This window comes from Hemiscyllium ocellatum, chromosome 9 (assembly GCF_020745735.1).
Source record: "Hemiscyllium ocellatum isolate sHemOce1 chromosome 9, sHemOce1.pat.X.cur, whole genome shotgun sequence".
NCBI classification, from domain to species: domain Eukaryota; kingdom Metazoa; phylum Chordata; class Chondrichthyes; order Orectolobiformes; family Hemiscylliidae; genus Hemiscyllium; species Hemiscyllium ocellatum.
This window is the reverse complement of record NC_083409.1, coordinates 57,039,820-57,060,610: the sequence shown is the minus strand read 5'-3', so window position 1 is coordinate 57,060,610 and position 20,791 is coordinate 57,039,820. Positions and strand designations below refer to the sequence as shown.

Genomic DNA, 20,791 nt, shown 5'->3' with positions numbered 1-20,791 from the left:
TTTACACTCAATTACAGTCTCAGCCTATGACCACTAGGTACCTGGGGCTGTGAGAAGTAGCACCCACTGGGAGCTATAGGAATTAAAAAGTCTCAAAGCCTATTGTTATGAAAAAAAACTAATCTCCCATACGTAAATCCCTCATTCTGTATGCAAAAACCACTGCAGGGAGTAGGGGGGTGAATTAAATGCAATAACAAATGCCATGATGTGTGCGTGTCAATTGCACTGATTGCTCTGCATTCCAAAGCTAGTGGTCCCCATCCCCCCAGCTCCCAACATTGCTCATTGTTCTCCACTCAAGCTTGTAGAGATAAGTTTTTCTTTCCTTCTCATTAACAGAGATTTGGAAGCTCGCTCTAGGAACTGCAGAAAGCTCCCAAACCAGATATAAAGAAAACCTCCTAGAGAAAGAAAAATGTTCCCTTGATCTCAGCCGATGAACCTATTCAGTAAGGTATTGTAAATATACATCACACACAGAGTAAAAGACCCCAAGACGGAGATCAAGATCAGTACACACTCCTAAACAAAGTCAATAATGATATCATTTTACAGCCAACATAATGTCTCAGCACTGCAAGAACAGCTCTGCACAAACTACAGTTCTTAACGTTTTTCCCTCTCTTAATTTATAACTTCATATTTCTAATATGATCATGCAACACCATTTATCAGGTTTCAAATCACTTTACCGGGGCTCTATTTTGTACTTTCCTCAGCAACTCAGTAACACCTGATACAAACATAACTCCATACATTGAGAAAAATTCAGATTAATGTTTGCAACCCATATCGACACTAAAGCCCAAGTTAATCCAGGACTTAAACATTACATCAATACATCATCAGGCTCTTTGAGCAGCTCTCAAATTTCTGAACATGACATACAAAATCATTGTTTAGCAGAAACACCTCTTAATCTGCAGTTGGCACTATTTTGCTTTTCTCTCTTTAAAAGAAATACTATGATACAATTTCTGTTTTTACAAAATTTTGAAAACAATCTACATGCTTGCCTTCTTTCCTACATTAAAACTAAAGCTCAGTGTACATCTAATCTACCACATTCCTTCAAACTACCTCAAATTGTGGAAAGTTAAAAATCACACAACACCAGGTTATAGTCCAACAGGTTTAATTGGAAGCACTAGCTTTCGGAGTGACGCTCCTTCATCAGGTTGCTCCGAAAGCTAGTGTGCTTCCAATTAAACCTGTTGGACTATAACCTGGTGTTGTGTGATTTTTAACTTTGTACACCCCAGTGCAACACCAGCATCTCCAAATCAAACTGTGGAGGTACTGATTTATTCAATCATGCTACCTTCTGATAATCCCCAGGTTTATCAATGTAACACCTACTTTCAATTTACTTTATCCTCCCTCTTGCTTTTTTTTAAATTTGGAGGAATTCTACAATCATCCACAGTGGGACATGTAGGTGGACAGAAAATCTCCTATAGAAAGAACAAGACAAGGGCAATCAATATAATTATGAACTTGCTGTGCACTTTAACTGTCCTTTATGGACAAAGCGTACCAAACTTGTTTTTTTGGACAAAAAAAGCCTACACTACTGTAAGGAGCAAGGAGGCAGAGGAGTAAGAAAACTTTAGTAGTGTTTATGGTTTGATGAACTATAATAATTAGATGAAAGTTTTTTAAAAAGTGTCTATAAATACTGCAACATCCTTGTAGTACTGCATGCAATTAATATGGTTTACATGTACAGCGAAATAAATAGATTTGGTATTTGTAACCATTGCTGCAAGTTTGCTAGATCTTAAAATTAATAAAACTTCCCTTGCGGCTCTGAACTGGTAACAGCTGATTAACATCCTAATAACCGGTTAAAAATGGCATCCCAATATCAGAACAGCAGAATAGAAGGCACTTATTGAAAATTTCCACATCCTTCCTCACAAATCATTCTGCTAGGTCAGTGCTGTCTAACTGAAATATTGACAATAATTCTTAAAGCCACAACTTTCCCGAAAAGGATCAACATCACCAATTCAGATCACTTGTTACTTTATCAATCTCAGTGAAATCAGGTCGGGAAAAATGGATTTGCTTTATGTGAATAAAGGACAGAAATAGTGCAGAATGTTTTATGATACATTTATTGTACTTATCTTAGTCTTTCTGTAGTTTTTCTTTAATTAAAAAACATTGAATCTCAGTACACCTACATTTCTTGTATTGTATGATGTCAAATTGCCCCATATTTGAAAAGAAGTGAAGTAAAGTAACAGCAGTCATTACAGAAATGAGCCTAGGGATTTATTTTCATTTTGAACTGCTGTACTTCTTTTTCTCCTATTATCAATTCCACTCCCCAAATTGCCCTCATTCATGTGATGGTACCCCCAGAACTTAATGACAAAACCAAGTCCAGAAGCACCTCTTCCAACCATGAAACTAGGCAGACATAAGCACTGAAGGAAGAGGCCCATTACATGCCGATATAGCTAAGGGCACTGGCAGAAAGGTCCCCATTACAATTAGAATCTGCATGTTGAGCTACAGAGTGGAAAAAGGTTACTCAGGGCTCCCAAGATTCCTCTTAGAAAGTATACACATGAAATTATCAGTGAAATGACTGGGATCAAATAAGAAGCCTCCCAATACACTATTTACAAATCGAGTAAATAGTCATAGAATCATAGAGACATGCAGCATGGAAACAGACCCTTCGGTCCAACTTCACCACGCCGACCAGATATCCCAACCCAATCTAATCCTACCTGCCAGCACCCGGCCCATATCCCTCCAAAACCTTCCTATTCATATACCCATCCAAATACCTCTTCAACGTTGCAACTGTACCAGCCTCCACCACTTCCTCTAGCAGCTCATTCCATACACACACCACCCTCTGAGTGAAAATGTTGTTCCTTAGGTCTCTTTTATATCTTTCCGCTCTCACCCTAAACCTATGCCCTCTAGTTCGGGACTCCCCGATCCCAGGGAAAAGACTTTTCCTATTTATCCTATCCATGCCCCTCATAATTTTGTAGACCTCTACAAAGGTCACCCCTCAGCCTCGACGCTCCAGGGAAAACAGCCACAGCCTGTTCACCCTCTCCCCATAGCTCAAAACCTCCAACCCTGGCAACATCCTTGTAAATTTTTTCTAAACCCTTTCAAGTTTCACAATATCTTTCCAATAGGAAGGAGACCAGAACGGCACGCAACATTCCAACAGTGGCCTAACCAATGTCCTGTACAGCCGCAACATGACCTCCTAACTCCTGTACTCAATACTCTGACCAATAAAAGGAAAGCATACCAAACACCTTCTTCACTATCCTATCTACCTGCCACTCCACTTTCAAGGAGCTATGAACCTGCACTCCAAGGTCTCTTTGTTCAGCAACACTCCCTAGGACCTTACCATTAAGTGTATAAGTCCTGCTAAGATTTGCTTTCTCAAAATGCAGCACCTTGCATTTGCCTGAATTAAACTCCATCAGTTGTGCCAAATGCTAAAACGTTCATTCACTCCTTGGGAACCGAACACAGCAACAATTATACATTATCAAACAGAGGTGAAAGGCTCTGTGATCAAGATGTCCATTGGATCATTACATTATAGGCTGTTCAGCTATGATGTGTGTTTCGCTCGTGCAAATTTGCTGTAACGCTATTGACAAATTGGGGACACTGTTTCTAAAATGTGAACTTTTAAAATGTGTGTTGGCTTTAGGGCGATCACATCGCCAACACTTGTGGTTTCTAAACCACGATTTTTCTCTAATGCGGCATTACACAAGGATGCAACCATCACGTTATAGAAGAACTACCAGTACATACAAGTGGGCATTCAATACTCTATTAAATTTAGACTGCCTCCTCTATCAGCTCTGGGGGAAAAAAAAAGAACAAATATTTATATTTTAATTTGCACTTTCTATTGTCTAGTGGAGCAAGTCTCATATCTCCCAAAGCCTCTGGCCAGACGGACAATCTTAATTGTGTGCATTTTATCCTTTAATTCCTGAACTATTCCATTGTGATTCCCTATTCTTCAAAACACTGAATTTAACACTATCCTCAAATATCTCTACAATGCTGTTCCTTATGACCCTTCTCTGCACCTGCATACTGACATTTTACGCGTTGCTCTTTTTCTCTATTCCAACAATGTGGAAAACTCACAGCCACTTTTCCATTTTCTCTTAGAACTCATTCAACATTCACTTGTCCTCCTTAATGCACCACGTTTTCAGTCTCATACCCATTCACTTCTTCCTCCTTTCCAATCACTAGATCACTCATTCTCTCACCTAGTTTCCATTCATAAGCTCTTTGGTACCTGCTTGCACTCAAGGTGCTTATTGAAATGCAAGCTGTCATTGTTGATTGTCAACTTTCAACCTCAGCTACATCATACATTATGGAGTCCAGCAGAGTCCACACATTTCAGTGAACAGATGGAAGAAAATCTTATTAATGACAGTACTCAATCAAATTTTCCTCATCTTATAGCAGCTTGTTAAAGAAGGTGGATAAACAGCACAGGAACCAGCATTTAAGGGTGCAGTTTGAAATTGACTGAGTGACTGTTAGGTAAGACACTTATTAAAGCTCCAGAAACTGATTTAGAATAGGGTTCAAACTAAGAAAAGGAAAGTCCTTTCTCTCAGTAATATAGTAATTTGGCATGGCCCACAGCAACTGATAGTGCAGACTGAATACTAAAAAAAACCCTAAACTTTGTAATGAACTGATGATTTAACAGCGACAAGTGGTTGGCAATGGAAATACAAATAAATGGCACCATGGTAGATGCTGAAGTTAAAATATCCTGGGTATAATGGAGATACTGTCTTGCATATAGCTTTGCTGCATTAGAACCTCCCTTTACAGTTTATTCATCTCCATTCAACAATGGTCACCTAAAATTAGTGCAAAGAAAAAAAATCATTGACTCCTTGCTTGGCTTGTGTGCTGTACATACAACCTCAAAAGCACTTCCTACCATTTTTAAATTTCCCACATTAATTATCTTACTCCCACTCAGCAGTGAGATTGGCAATCATTCTAAATTAGATAGTGTTTATCAAACCAAAATAAGAAAAGAAAAAGAATTGGCAAAATTCAGGCAACATCAACAGAGATGAACCAATTAACGTTTCAGTTAATGACCTTTCATCAGAATACAAAAATCTTGAATGACACTATCCAAATGGCATGTTTTTTTTTCATTCACTCATGGGACATGGGTGGCCCTGGTTGACTGTCATGTTTCTGGATCAGTGGTGTCATGTTTGCCTGTCCCAAGCTGTCCTTGAACTGAGTGACTTGCTCAGACCATTTGAGAAGGCAGTTGAGAGTCAACCACATTGCTGTGGGTCTCTAGTCACATGTAGGCCAGACCTGATGAGGATTAGAGACAAAAAAAACCTGCAGGTGCTGGAATCACAGGTAGACAAGGAGGTGGCTGGAAGAATACAGCAAGCCAGGCAGCATCAGGTGGAGAAGTTAGCGGCTCGGGTGTAACCTTTCTTCAGGATCGGATGAGCAGGATGCTGGAAGAACACAGCGAGCCAAGCAGCATAAAGAGATGGAGAAATCAGCTTCTCAGGTGTAACCCTTCAATTGGCAGATTCCCTTCCCAGAGGGAGATTTGTCAGCCAAACGGGCTTTTCCAACACATTGGCAATGGTTTTATGGTCATCAGTCGATTCTTAATTCCAGATTTCTTTTACTAAATTCAAATTCGACCATCTGCTTTGGTGGACTCGAATCTGGGTTCCCAGAACATTAGCTGAGTTTATGGATTAATATAATATAGGACCCTCAAATAAAGTTAAACAATAAGAATCTGATCACAGACTAAGACAAACATTATAAAAGACTGTTCTGGAACTACATCTAAGCTGGTCTGAAAGTACTCGATGGGATTTTAAAAAACAATTTACCTTGTATCTAATATGACCAATGCCTGTCTCTGGGATAAGAGAATAATTTTTGTTTGCTTCTAACCAATGCCGTACCTCGCTCAAAAGCAATTAACTGTGATGTTTAATCCCCATTAGGAATTGTAATTATTTCCTTTGCACTTACAGGTCTCATTGTGATCATCAGATCACTAGATGTACTCAATGCACTATAGGAAACAGCAAATCATCACCCTTAAATCACCACTCGTTAATGTTCTTTCACGTTGGGTGTGCCACTTCTTGTGCAATAGCATTTACCCATTGTTTGAGGTAGCATTCTATCCCATGACAGCAATACTTACTTCCTGCGAACAACTATTAATATTAGTGGCTTGCTGGAGAGGTACTGCTGGATGGGGCACTGGTCGGCAACATGATTTCTCCCATAGGAAGCTCCTTCTGTTATAACATGTGTGCTGTTTACAAATGTAAATTAGGAATATTCATAGCGGGGCAAGAAACCAATTGGATCTTAACTACTGTAAGGAATACAGAACTCACTATCACAACACTCTAAGACATGTAGCATGGATGCATTTAACCAAGGCAAATCAGGGAGAGAAAAAGCCAAACAAAAACCTGCATTTATATAATGATTTTCACAACATTAGAAAGTCTCAAAGCACGTTACAACCAGTTGCGTATTTTTGATGTATAGTACTATTGTAGCGTAGGAAGCACGGCTTTAATTTGCACACTGCAATGTCCCAAAACCTGAGGCACAACAAAAAAGGTGATAGCAAGGGAATAAATATTGGTCAGGATGCTAGGAAGAGTTCCACTACTCTTTGAAATAGCATTATGGGAATTTTGGCACCCAATGGAGAGGAAAGAAGGGGACTTTGGTTCAGCACTTGGACTATAAAGTCTTCATCAGAGCTCTACTGAGAATGTCAACCTAGATAAGGACCCTTGAGTAAATAAGTGCTGAAAATGTGTTGCTGGTTAAAGCACAGCAGGTTAGGCAGCATCCAAGGAACAGGAAATTCGACGTTTCGGGCCAGAGCCCTTCATCAGGAATGAGGAGAGGGTGCCAGGCAGGCTAAGATAAAAGGTAGGGAGGAGGGACTTGGGGGAGGGGCGATGGAGATGTGATAGGTGGAAGGAGGACAAGGTGAGGGTGATAGGCCGGAGTGGGGTGGGGGCGGAGAGGTCAGGAAGAGGATTGCAGGTTAGGAGGGCAGTGCTGAGTTTGAGGGAATCGACTGAGACAAGGTGGGGGAGGGGAAATGAGGAAACTGGAGAAATCTGAGTTCATCCCTTGTGGCTGGAGGGCTCCCAGGCGGAAGATGAGGCGCTCTTCCTCCAACCGTCGTGTTGTTACATTCTGGTGATGTAGGAGTCCAAGGACCTGCATGTCTTCGGTGGAGTGGGAGGGAGAGTTAAAGTGTTGAGCCACGGGGTGGTTGGGTTGGTTGGTTTGGGCGTCCCAGAGGTGTTCCCTGAAGCGTTCTGCAAGTAGGCGGCCTGTCTCCCCAATATAGAGGAGGCCACATCGGATGCAATAGATGATGTGTGTGGAGGTGCAGGTGAATTTGTGGCAGATATGGAAGGATCCCTTGGGGCCTTGGAGGAAAGTAAGGGAGGAGGTGTGGGCACAAGTTTTGCATTTCCTGCGGTTGCAGGGGAAGGTGCCGGGAGTGGAGGTTGGGTTGGTGGGGGGTGTGGACCTGACGAGGGAGTCACGAAGGGAGTGGTCTTTGAGGAACACTGATAGGGGAGGGGAGGGAAATATATCCCTGGTGGTGGGGTCCGATTGGAGTTGGCGGAAATGACGGCGGATGATACGCTGTATACGGAGGTTGGTGGGGTCGTAGGTGAGAACCAGTGGGGTTCTGTCTTGGTGGCGGTTGGAGGGGCAGGGCTCAAGGGCGGAGGAGCGGGAAGTGGAGGAGATGCGGTTGGAGGGCATCGTCGATCACATCTGGGGGGAATCTGTGGTCCTTGAAGGAGGCCATCTGGGCTGTATGTGTATTGGAACTGGTCCTCCTGGGAGCAGATGCGGCAGAGACAAAGGAATTGGGAATATGGGATGGAGTTTTTACAGGGGGCAGGGTGGGAGGAGGTGTAGTCCAGGTAGCTGTGGGAGTCAGTCGGTTTATAGTAGATGTCTGTGTTGAGTTGGTCACCCGAGATAGAAATGGAAAGGTCTAGGAAGGGGAGGGAGGAGTCTGAGACAGTCCAGGTGAATTTGAGGTCGGGATGGAAGGTGTTGGTAAAGTTGATGAACTGTTCAACTTCTTCGTGGGAGCACGAGGCAGCGCTGATACAGTCATCGATGTAGCGGAGGAAAAGGTGGGGGGTGGTGCCAGTGTAGTTGCGGAAGATGGACTCTTCCACATATCCTACAAAGAGACAGGCATAGCTGGGGCCCATGCGGGTGCCCGTGTCAACTCCTTTAGTTTGGAGGAAGTGGGAGGATTGGAAAGAGAAGTTATTCAGGGTGAGGACCAGTTCAGTCAGTCGAAGGAGGGTGTCAGTGGAAGGGTACTGGTTGGTGCGGCGGGAAAGGAAGAAGCGGAGGGCTTTGAGTCCTTCGTGATGGGGGATGGAGGTGTACAGGGACTGGATGTCCATCGTGAAGATAAGGCGTTGGGGACCGGGGAAGCGAAAATCATGGAGGAGATGGAGGGCGTGGGTGGTGTCCCAAACATAGGTGGGGAGTTCTTGGACTAAAGGGGACAGAGTAAATAATCTCCTGACTGGGGCAAGAATGTCACCAATGAACCACAGTTGACACTTGAAAGAAATAGAAGGACACAGAGAGGTGGAGGTGGTTTGCGCAAAGATAAGTGGACTATTAGTGCTGTGTAGTTCATTTTTGTGCTGTAGATTCTATTTCACTCTTTGCTAACTGCTGTATTTGCTGTATGCAGGTTAGAATAAACCTCCCTTCTAACAGTATTCACATGCCATCTTTTACCGAATAAAGCAGAGAAAACAGTAATGTAACCCAGCTCCATCAACGTGAAAACCAAGAAATACACACAGCAACTAGCCTCGAATTTGCCACAAAGTAGAAGGTGATACGGACTGCTTTGCAGGTACGGTGAAAGTGAGAACAGCTGGAGATCAGAGTCGAGAGTGTGGTGCTTGAAAAGCATAGCAGGTCAGGCAGCATCCGAGGAGCAGGAAATTCGACATGTCAGGCAAAAGCCCTTCATCAGGAACCACTTTGCAGGTAACATTGCTCAAGTGTTCTTTCTTTGAAAAAGCAATTCTTTCATCTGTTACGTTTTTATATTTAAAATGTGACAAGCACTATTAACCTTATTTTTCAAACATATGTAATTTTCTAAAGAAACATCTTTATCCCATGGTGTTGTCCACAATGCCAGCCACCCTGCATTATCTCACGAGTGGCTATATTTCACATATAAATCAAGTTAAAATTTTCAAAAATTATGTACTTGCACTGTTCAATGTCTTCATACAGGGTTTTACAATTTCATTTTTTCAAAATTCTAATGATGATATTGTGAACAAAACAAGAACCTCAGGATTTGAATTAAAGCATCCTAAACCCTCAGCTACTCTGCAGTTTTGAAACAAACACGGAATAGCAGTTAAACATCTGTTTGTTTGTTTATAAATAATTTCACTGCAATCCTGCTAAAAATTTCCAGAACAGAAATTTCCATCAGTGGATGCAGTTCTACTTTCAGAATGGTGCCTCTTAATGATAATCCTAATTATCAGCTCATCCACCTTGCCCAGAATATACATTTTTTAATATCTGTCTCAGACAGCTGTGCTTGCCGTGTTTGAAGTGAAATGTCAGCTCTTGCTAATATGACATTGCTTACATCATTAGTGATTTCTGAGTACTTTGAAGGCGCAGTTCAAAGCCAGATTAAAAATTCTGATTTATTCTCTCAAGCTCCAGGATTCGAACCACTGCTCCTCCAGGATTTAGTGAATGCATTCTGTTTTATATATTTTACGGAACAATGTCACCACAAAGCAAGATGAAAAACTGCAATCTTTGTCAACGGTGACATTCTTCACAATAACCTCTTGGAATATTATGGTTGGAACCCAACCAACAGGCAATCATGTACAACAAAAAAGATTTCCTTCTGCTACCTCCCACACAGATTCACTGAATTATGCACAAATTCAAAGGCACCACACACTTATTAAAACAGAATGAAGGGAATTTTCATTTTCCTAATTAATATGCTTGTTTTAAAAATTGACAGATAGGACAACAGCAAAAAAAAGCAAGAAATCTGTTGAATGTTAATTTTCTATGTGGCAAATACAGTTCAAGTATTTTTCAAACATACCCTATCACCTTCTGAAGAAACTTCCTACCCTGGGATATTGTCCACAGTGTCGGCCACCCTTCATTATCTCTCTCAAGTGACTATATTTCAGGTAAAGATCTGGACAATGACTGTCAGCAGGGTATCCATTCTTCAAAACATCAGCACCATGCTGACTCTTTGCAAACCAGACAGGCCTACTTTCGAATAGGAATCACTGGGTATTGATTATATCAATCAGGAGTGAAACTTTGAGCGTTTTTAAAAAATGTTTTTCCATCTGCACTAATGACAAATGCCGCTTTCTATGGATTGCCCTTCTGAGATTGGCTAACTCAGCACAATCCTGGGGATGAAACGAGGAGACTCCTAGCCCATTTGGCACAGCTGCACATTAACCAAACTAGTCAGCAGAGCAACTCCGGTACCAAAAGCGTTGATTCTTAAGTGGATGTTTTGGGTTTCTCAAGCCAATTTAGTTGTTATCTCTCCCTTGTGCACACAACCTTCAGAGCAACAAACCAAATAATCTGTTGCTGCTCCAGTATCAATTTCAGTAGAGGAGCCAGCAACAACCTGTGTACTCTTACTTTCTTTACCCGACAGAACTTTAATTTGGCCAAATTTGACCTCATCTACTGATTAATCTGTATTTTTGTATGTTTGGTTTATCGTGTTTGCACACAAGTTACCGAAGTCAGGAGGTTTGTTGTTTAATAATTTTACTGGAGTGGGTTTTAGCACAATGAAGCAAATAACTTCCTTTTTTTTAACTGAAGTGATCTTGTCTAGCTAATTCTTCATACATCCACTTTAAAGAGTTAATTACACAAAGAATTAGCAAGCCGATCCTTTTAAAATTCAAAATCTCTTGTTACAAATCAAAAGAGAAGGAGGAAAGGAGGGCAGTCAGTCCACACACCCACAGTCTCTAGTCACAACAACAAGCTGATCTCCTTCCATTAACTTCCCTGCATTGTGTAGCTCAGGGTAGAAAATTAAACATTTCTAACTGCTCCTCAATCTCATCTTTGCCTGAGAAGGCACTTCCTTTAACATTTCCTTATCTCCTGAAAACACTGACTCGTGCTGACGGACATTTTCACAGGATTCTAGGAAATGCGTGCAACATTTCATCATTACAATTTTCACGCATGAATCTAAACAAATTTAGGTTCTCAAGTGATTTGAACATGGAATAAAGTGCCCCTAATCCTCTCCCAGCATCCCCACTTCATGGTAGGCATTGCTAGATATTGATCAAAAGTTGGAAATACTGGCCTGGATCAAACATATCACTGAACTTTTCAGCTTAATGCTTGCTCCAACTGAGATTAGCTAACTCAGTACAGATCGAGTCGAGAAATTAACTTGAAATATTACAGTTTATGTTTCTTGATTGCACTAAATTTACCAACTGTGTTTAACACTCATTTGTGTACCATTGTAACATCAACAACAAAGTAACTTATTTTGATGTGTTTACAAAATAATGATGGAGACTTGAGGCAACAAAGCATTTGGAGCAGTTTCACTGTTCAAACTTAGATGTAACCACATGTACTGACCAAATGCCAAGGCTAATATTGCGTGTACAGTTTGGCAATATCAGAATACATTAGTTTCTTGTCATTTCAAAATATATATAGGAGAACAAAAGCAAAAGATGTATTTCCTATCAATATAATTAGGGAATTTGTTTTTTTCTAAAAGCCATTATATAGTCATATTGTTCAGTAAATATTCTAAAATCAACACCATGTTGTAAACTACATTTACTGTTGAAAAACAGAAAATATACAGAATCTCAGAACTATTACAGCACAAAAGGAAGCCATTTAACATGACAGGCTAGTGCAGTGTCTCCAACCGAGCAAATCAGCTCGTGGTATTCACTCCCTGCTTTCTCCCGGTAACCCTGTAGATTGTTCCTTTTCAGATCCTGCTCCAATTCCCTCCTGAATGATGTAGAGGCAGGTTCAACAGACATGATCAGGCAGCACATTTCAGATCCGAACCATTTCTTGCATGAGCAAGTTTCTCCTCAAATCTCTATTGCTTCTTTTGCCAATTCATTAAATCTGTGTCCTCTCATTCTCTATTCTCCCAGCAGTGGGAATATATTTTTCACCACCAACTTATCTGATCAGAGTATATCTTCCTAAGTCTTCCTTTACCAAGAAGGACAGTCCAAAATTACCTAAATCTCTACCTACCTGAAAATTTCTTAGCTCAGGAAACATTCTCATGATTGCTTTTAAGACACTCTCTAATGCTGGACCATCTGATAAGTAATTTTACAGTGGACTGCATTTACATTATAAACTTAATTCTCAATAGAGAGAATTGCTGCCTTAGAGGCTTTTATGAATAAATGCACCACTTGATGTTCGATGCTAAACTACTCTGAGCAAAAGGTCTCAGTTTCAGTTCATAGTTTGTACTGATCTCAGCCAGAACAGCAGCAGACCTTCAGTAACCCTGAACTACAGTGATAAAATCGTCACGAGTTCCTAATGTTGATTTCTATCCAAGTAACTCTAATGTTAAAATGCAGATGAGGTGAAAACTGGGCCAAGGCATGGCTGCGATGTGGTACCACCTCAAATAGCTGGGGCAACAATACCATTAAGGTTTCCATTTGAAAACTGCCACCTGGACAAGGTACCAGGCAGTTCCTAGCACTAGCCAAACCAGTCTTCAGCTGAAATCATTGCTTTTTGAACTTTTGTTTGGAGAACGGTAGAAAACAAAACTGAAAACATTTGCAAAATGGTTACAGAAACTTACAAATCCACATAGCTTCTTTGCAACATATGTTCACTCAAACCATTATTTATACAATAAGTATAGAGTCATCTGTATAAGTAAATAAAATTTGTGGCCTCCATAAACATCTGAAGAAACCAAGATGTGGAACCACATTACTACAAATTGTCAAAAAAAAACACATACAATCCTTAAAAGGTTGGTTAAATACATTTGAACAGAGCTGCGTTTGTAACTCCATGCATTTGGAAATTTATAAATTAAAGGTGTACGGCAAATACATAAAAGGAAGGTAAGGTGCTGTATGAATCATTTAAGTCAGGAATGCAGATCCTCAGCTATAAGCTTCCCTCGATGCCTGCCCCATTCACACCTTGAATTGATGGGAGTGAGAGGAAAAAATAAGGCTTTTCTCTATTATGAACAATGTTACCATACAAGCAGGTCAAAAAGCTACTCATCCAGCACAAGGCATTACAAAAACAAGGCTACCTCATCCAATATCCACATTTCCCAGTTGTGGACACTCAATATTAGTTAGAAGCTAGAACTTTGCCGATTCGCCTCTTGAGATTTTAAATACTGTGCAACTCTTGATTCCCTTACACTTCCAGTTCTCCTACTGAGATCAATTAACTGCAACCAAACCAGAAATCAATTCTGAAATTTCCAGCCTCTGTTAAATACCACACCAAATCCACTGACCACCTAAGTACTGGAGTAACTCAAATTAAATCTTTGCCTCTCAATGAATAACCAAATTCCTCTGAAAAAAAAATCAATATTTAGTAGAGCCTAACCCAGCAACAACAAAAAGAATGAAAGGAGGTAATTAAGTACCCCTTCTCAGACAGACAAAACTTTCCCACATCTTAGAAGTGGCACACAGTTTGAGCATATGTAACACCTCCTTGGCTGCAGGGACCATTTGCTTTCACCTTTTGTCAGCTCCACTCAGGCTTAAGATACCACCCATCATCACATTTATCAGAAGTATCTGTGGGCAGGGAATAGAAGCAAAAGTGAAATGAATTTAACCCTGAGAATGTCTCTTGGAGTTAGCTTTAAGGAGCCATGAAGCATTACTTTGAAAGCATACACAATTCAACATCAAAATCATTTTTTTATAATTGAAATGACATTACACTTATTAAAATTTAATGCTGCATACTATCAGGACGTTCAGCTGAAGAAAAATGGAAAGGATGAGAATTTAATTACTGAAACTTCTGAATTCAAATATGACTTTAAATTAATCGCTGATGTGAAGCCTATAATGGGTTAATAGAATAGGAAAGGCACAGGTCATAGGCACTGATAGATTAAACTATTTGGGGATCATTGGTAATCTTCAACCTGACAGCACAGTGTGAAACAAAAAAAATAGTGTAAATGTCTATTCTGGACACAAATTACAATCAAGAAAGAAAACTTAAATGAAGAATCCGCATCTCTGTATGAAGACTGAACTAAGATACAAATTCCAAGCATATAACTTGTATAACGTGAAGAATTAACAATGATGGAATTTGGTAAATAAATGAAGAGCAAGAAAATAATGACTAGAAAGGCGATAGCGAATTGGAATAAAACAAAAGAGACGTGGCACATCGATGTGAATAATGACTACAGTGTGCATTCAAGGAGAAACGTAGCAGTGTCTGTCTGAAGGGGGCTGCTTAACAATAGCTGGTAACGCTGAATAAAAAGTGCAATCGGCAGATTTAGAAATTAGAAGTTGAGTGATAAATGATGGACAACAATTGGAATGGGAACTGATTGCAATAGAGACAGAGCTTTACTTATTTTTTTCAATTAAATCAATATGACAACATCTAGCCCGCCCAAACAATTACTAGCAATAGTCCAGAGTATGGTGCTGCAAAAGCAGAGCGGGTCAGGCAGCATCCGAGGAGCAGGAGCGTCCACGTTTCGGGCAAATTCTCCTACTCCTCGGATGCTGCCTGACCTGCTGTGCTTTTCCAGCATCATACCCTCGACTCTAATCTCCAGTCCGCACTTTGGCTGAATTACTAGCAACACACCAGTTCATTTCTCAACCAAACCAGACAAATACAATCTCATTGGGAATTCAGAAGGTTGAACATAGAAGAAACTCGGGCGCCCAAGGTAAGAGGATGCAAGAAGACTGAAGGATGAGAGGAACAGGTTCCCTCTTCCCCCGACTTGGTAGGCTCATTTCTCGGGACGAGGATGCCTCATCCAGGTGGCTTGGGGTTCGGGGTATGTGCAGAGAGGGAATGGGGGACGGTCCATCAGGGAGAACAGCATGCTCCTACCTGCATGTTGAAGACTCCGAGCTCGCTGGTAGCCAGGACTCGCATCTGATTCGCCAGAACTTGCGCCTCGTCCAGGATGGAGAAGTCTCCGGCTTCATGGGCTGCGGCTGGAGCAGCGGCTGGGAGCGGCAGCAGAGCCAGCAAAGCCGGCAGGAGCAGGGAACTCAGTGACCGGGACACCCGGGGACAGAACCCCGCGGCAAATCCACCTCCCCCTCTCGCCATGACGAAAGAAAATAATCTGGATGTGCAAAAAAAACTTTCTTCAAACTCTGCTGCAAACTTGTTCTTCACCCCCCCCCACCTTTAAAAATATTATCCACACCAACTCCCTCCCTACCCAAAAACAAATCCAACTGCTCTCTCCTCCTCCCTCCAAGTATAAACAAGACAAAAACTTTCCTCCGCTGAGATTCCCCAAAGCGGCTCCCTCTCCAAAAGCGAATCCAGGGACTCACTGCTTTCTCTCGGTTTGGGGGGGGGGGGGGGAGAGACACTGACTTGCAGCCGCGAAGGACCATTGTAAAACCCGGGCTGGATCTCTGGCTATAATACTATCTGTATAACCATGGCAACCTCACCTACGCATTGCAGTATAGTGAACGCAAGAAGAGATTTTGAAAATCCAGACTTCCTTTTGTGTTTGGACGTTTTGGTCAACTCTGTGCAAAAACCTAAAATGCGAATCCTCCACCCCAGTTCCGAGAGTTCCACCCTGCCCTCTCAGCCGCGGGACGTGTCTGGTCTGAGGTGGCCATCGCATCTAAACTCCCCGCGGAGAACATAATTCTTCATTTAATCAACGCTATTGTGTTTATGTGAACTTTCCTTCGCTTGTTCCTCCTAAACTACAAATATCCCACCCTCATGTTGCATATCCTCTGTACTCTCGCTGTGTTAATGTTAACATTGATCTCCATAAGACTGTAAGACATAGGAGTGGAAGTAAGGCCATTCGGCCCATCGAGTCCACTCCGCCATTCAATCATGGCTGATGGGCATTTCAACTCCACTTACCCACATTCTCCCCGTGGCCCTTAATTCCTTGTGACATCAAGAATTTATCAATCTCTGCCTTGAAGACATTTAGTGTCCCGGCCTCCACTGCACTCTGCGGCAATGAATTCCACAGGCCCACCACTCTGGCTGAAGAAATGTCTCCGCATTTCTGTTCTGAATTTACACCCTCTAATTCTAAGGCTGTGTCCACGGGTCCTAGTCTCCTCGCCTAACGGAAACAATTTCCTAGCATCCACCCTTTCCAAGCCATGTATTGTCTTGTAAGTTTCTATTAGATCTCCCCTTAATCTTCTAAACTCCAATGAATACAATCCCAGGATCCTCAGCCGTTCCTCATATGTTAGACTTACCATTCCAGGGATCATCCGTGTGAATCTCCGCTGGACACGCTCCAGTGCCAGTATGTCCTTCCTGAGATGTGGGGACCAAAACTGGACACAGTACTCCAAATGGGGCCTAACCAGAGCTTTATAAAGTCTCAGTAGCACAACAGTGCTTTTATATTCCAACCCTCTTGAGATAAATGGCAACATTGCATTCACTTTCTTAATCACGGACTCAACCTGCATGTTTACCTTTAGAGAATCCTCGACTAGCACAACCAGATTCCTTTATACTTTGGCTTTATGAATTTTCTCACTGTTTAGAAAGTAGTCCATGCTTGTATTCTTTTTTCCAAAGTGCAAGACCTCGGATTTGTTCACATTGAATTCCATCAGCCATTTCCTGGACCACTCTCCCAAACTGTCTAGATCCTTCTGCAGCTCCCCACTTCCTCAGTACTACTTGCCTGACAACCTAACTTTGTATCATCGGCAAACTTCGCTAGAATGCCCCCAATCCCTTCATCTAGATCATTAATATATAACGTGAACAGCTGCGGCCCCAACAATGAACCCTGCGGGACACTGCTTGTCACCGGCTGCCATTCCGAAAAAGAACCTTTTATCCAACTCTTTGCCTTCTGTCAAACAGCCAATCCTCAATCCATACCAGTTGCTCACCTCGAACACCATGGGCTCTCACCTTGCTCAGCAGCCTCCTGTATGGCACCTTATCAAAGGCCCTTTGGAAGTCTAACCTACTTGGTTTCCCTGGTCTAACCTACTTGTCACCTCTTCAAAGAATTCCAACAGGTTTGTCAGGCACGACCTCCCCTTACTAAATCCATGTTGACTTGTTCTAATCCGACCCTGCTCTTCCAAGAATTTAGAAACCTCATCCTTAATGATGGATTCTAGAATTTTACCAACAACTGAGGTTAGGCTAATTGGCCTGTAATTTTCCATCTTTTGTCTTGATCCTTTCTTGAACAAGGGGGTTACAACAGTGATCTTCCAATCATCCAGGACTTTCCCTGACTCCAGTGACTTTGGAACCAATGCCTCCGCTATTTCCTCAGCCTCCTCCCTCAGAACTCTAGGATGTAGCCCATTGGAGCCAGGAGATTTATCAATTTTAAGACCTTTTAGCTTTTCTAGCATTTTTTCTTTTGTAATGGCAACCATACTCAACTCAGCCCCCTGACTGCCTTTAATTGTTGGGATATTACTCGTGTCTTTCACTGTGAAGACTGACACAAAGTACTTATTAAGTTCTCCAGTTATTTCCTTATCTCCCATCATTAGGCTTCCAGCATCAGTTTGAAGTGGCCCAATGTCTACTTTTGCCTGTCGTTTGTTTCTTATGTATTGAAAGAAACTTTTACTGTCATTTCTAATATTACTGGCTAGTAAAAAATGAGGTCTGCAGATGCTGGAGATCACAGCTGCAAATGTGTTGCTGGTCAAAGCACAGCAGGTTAGGCAGCATCTCAGGAATAGAGAATTCGACGTTTCGAGCATAAGCCCTTCATCAGGAATAAGAGAGAGAGAGCCAAGCCGGCTGAGATAAAAGGTAGGGAGGAGGGACTAGGGGGAGGGGCGATGGAGGTGGGATAGGTGGAAGGAGGTCAAGGTGAGGGTGATAGGCCGGAGTGGGGTGGGGGCGGAGAGGTCAGGAAGAGGATTGCAAGTTAGGAGGGCGGTGCTGAGTTGAGGGAACCGACTGAGACAAGGTGGGGGGAGGGGAAATGAGGAAGCTGGAGAAATCTGAATTCATACCTTGTGGTTGGAGGGTTCCCAGGCGGAAGATGAGGCGCTCCTCCTCCAGCCCAACCCAATCACCCCGTGGCTCAACACTTTAACTCCCCCTCCCACTCCACCGAGGACATGCAGGTCCTTGGACTCCTCCACCGGCAGAACACAACTACACGACGGCTGGAGGAGGAGCGCCTCATCTTCCGCCTGGGAACCCTCCAACCACAAGGTATGAATTCAGATTTCTCCAGCTTCCTCATTTCCCCTCCCCCCACCTTGTCTCAGTCGGTTCCCTCAACTCAGCACCGCCCTCCTAACTTGCAATCCTCTTCCTGACCTCTCCGCCCCCACCCCACTCCGGCCTATCACCCTCACCTTGACCTCCTTCCACCTATCCCACCTCCATCGCCCCTCCCCCTAGTCCCTCCTCCCTACCTTTTATCTCAGCCGGCTTGGCTCTCTCTCTCTTATTCCTGATGAAGGGCTTATGCTCGAAACGTCGAATTCTCTATTCCTGAGATGCTGCCTAACCTGCTGTGCTTTGACCAGCAACACATTTGCAGCTAATATTACTGGCTAGCCTACCTTCATATTTGATCCTCTCCTTTCTTATTTCTCTCTTTGTTATCCTCTGTTTGTTTTTGTAGCCTTCCCAATCTTCTGATTTCCCAGTGCCACTTTATAGGATCGCTCTTTTTCTTTAATACATTTCCTGACTTCCTTTGTCAGCCATGGCTGTCTAATCCCTCCCCATGTAATCTTTCTTTTCTTGGGGATGAACCTCTGTACAGTGTCCTCAATTATACCCACAAACTCCTGCCATTTTTGCTCTAATAACTTCCCCGCTAGGCTCTGCTTTCATCAGTTCCTCTCTCATGCCCTCATAATTACCTTTATTTAACTGTAACACCATTACATCCAATTTTGCCTTCTCTCTTTCAAACTGCAGACTGAACTCTACCATATTATGATCACTGCTTCCTAAGTGTTCCCTTACTTTAAGATTTTTTATAAAGTCTGGTTCATTACATAGCACTAGGTCCAGAATAGCCTGCTCCATTGTGGGCTCCATGACAAGCTGTTCCAAAACGCCATCCTGTAAGCATTCCATGAATTCCCTGTCTTTGGATCCACTGGCAACATTATTTACCCAGTCCACCAGCATATTGGAAGTCTCCCATGATCACCGTGACCTTGCCTTTCTGACATGCCTTCTCTATTTCCCGGTACATATTGCGCCCCTGGTCCTGACCACTGTTAGGAGGTCTGTACATAACTCCCATTATGGTTTTTTTGCCTTTGTGGTTCCTCAATTCCACCCACACAGACTCCACATCATGTGACACTATGTCATTCAGTGCCATAGAATTAATTTTGTTCTTAACTAACAATGCAACCCCACCCCCTCTGCCCACCTCCCTGTCTTTTTGATAAGTTGAAAATCCTTGGATGTTTAACTGCCAGTCCTGAACCTTGCAACCACGTCTCTGTGATGCCTACCACATTATAATCATTCACAAGGATCTGTGCCATTAGTTCATCTGCTTTGTTACAAAAATTACGAGCATTCAGGTAAAGTGTCTTAATGCTAACTTCCTTATCGTTAGAGATATTGGAAGTCATAAGATGTCCTAAGTTATCCTTCCTTTTTGCTGCATTCCCAGTCTGCCTCGAGTTTAGATCCGCTTGCACACATGCTATCATGCTGCTTATCTTTCCATTTAACTCCATACTCCCTGTCGCTTTCACTTTCCCTTCCCCCCCATCTCAGAAGTTCAAAGTCCTACTGACCACCCTATGTATCCTGTTCGCTAGAACATTGGTACCTGATCGGTTCAGGTGGAGACCGTCCCAACCATACAGATCCCCCCGGTTCCAAAACTGATGCCAATGCCCCATGAAGTGGAATCCCTCTTTCCCACACCAATCCCTTAGTCACGTGTTTACTTCCAAGTCATTGTCATTCAGTTCCAATCATTCTTTTCCAATGCCTCACGTTCAAACAACTCTTGACCATCTTCAGCCTTATTTTCTTTTCCCCCTAAACACGACAGTCTTTCAACCTCCGGGCTTGACATTACCTAGCCTTCACTTAAACTATTTCGCTCTTCCGAGCGTCATTGTGATATCTCCCACACTGAAGTTCCTCAGTGATAAAGACATCTGCAAATCCAAGACACGCAAACCAAAAATCCACTCCACTTCTTTTAGTCTTGGGAACACTTTATTTACAATTCAGAAAAGGTATAGCGATTCGTGTCTTTTGACGGTTAAAGAAATTCCTAAAAGACTGCGTAAAGTATAAGACGGGAGAAATAAGTAAATTCACCATTGTTGTGTTGTGAAATGCAGATACGTGTATAATTTTTAAATTACGTAATTTGTTTGGAAGTATAACGCCAGCACTC

At 42.3% G+C, this 20,791-nt stretch overlaps 1 protein-coding gene across 1 annotated transcript in view; it reads right to left on the bottom strand.

Annotated features, from left to right (window-relative positions):
* Nucleotides 1-15,614, bottom strand: part of cachd1 (cache domain containing 1) — a 163,552-nt gene extending 147,938 nt beyond the window's left edge. Inside the window, exon 1 of the mRNA XM_060830378.1 lies at nucleotides 15,286-15,614. Within this exon, the coding sequence (XP_060686361.1) occupies nucleotides 15,286-15,510 (225 nt within the window). The 5' untranslated portion in view covers nucleotides 15,511-15,614. The remainder of the gene's footprint in view (nucleotides 1-15,285) is intronic.
* Between the last annotated feature and the right edge of the window lie 5,177 nt (nucleotides 15,615-20,791).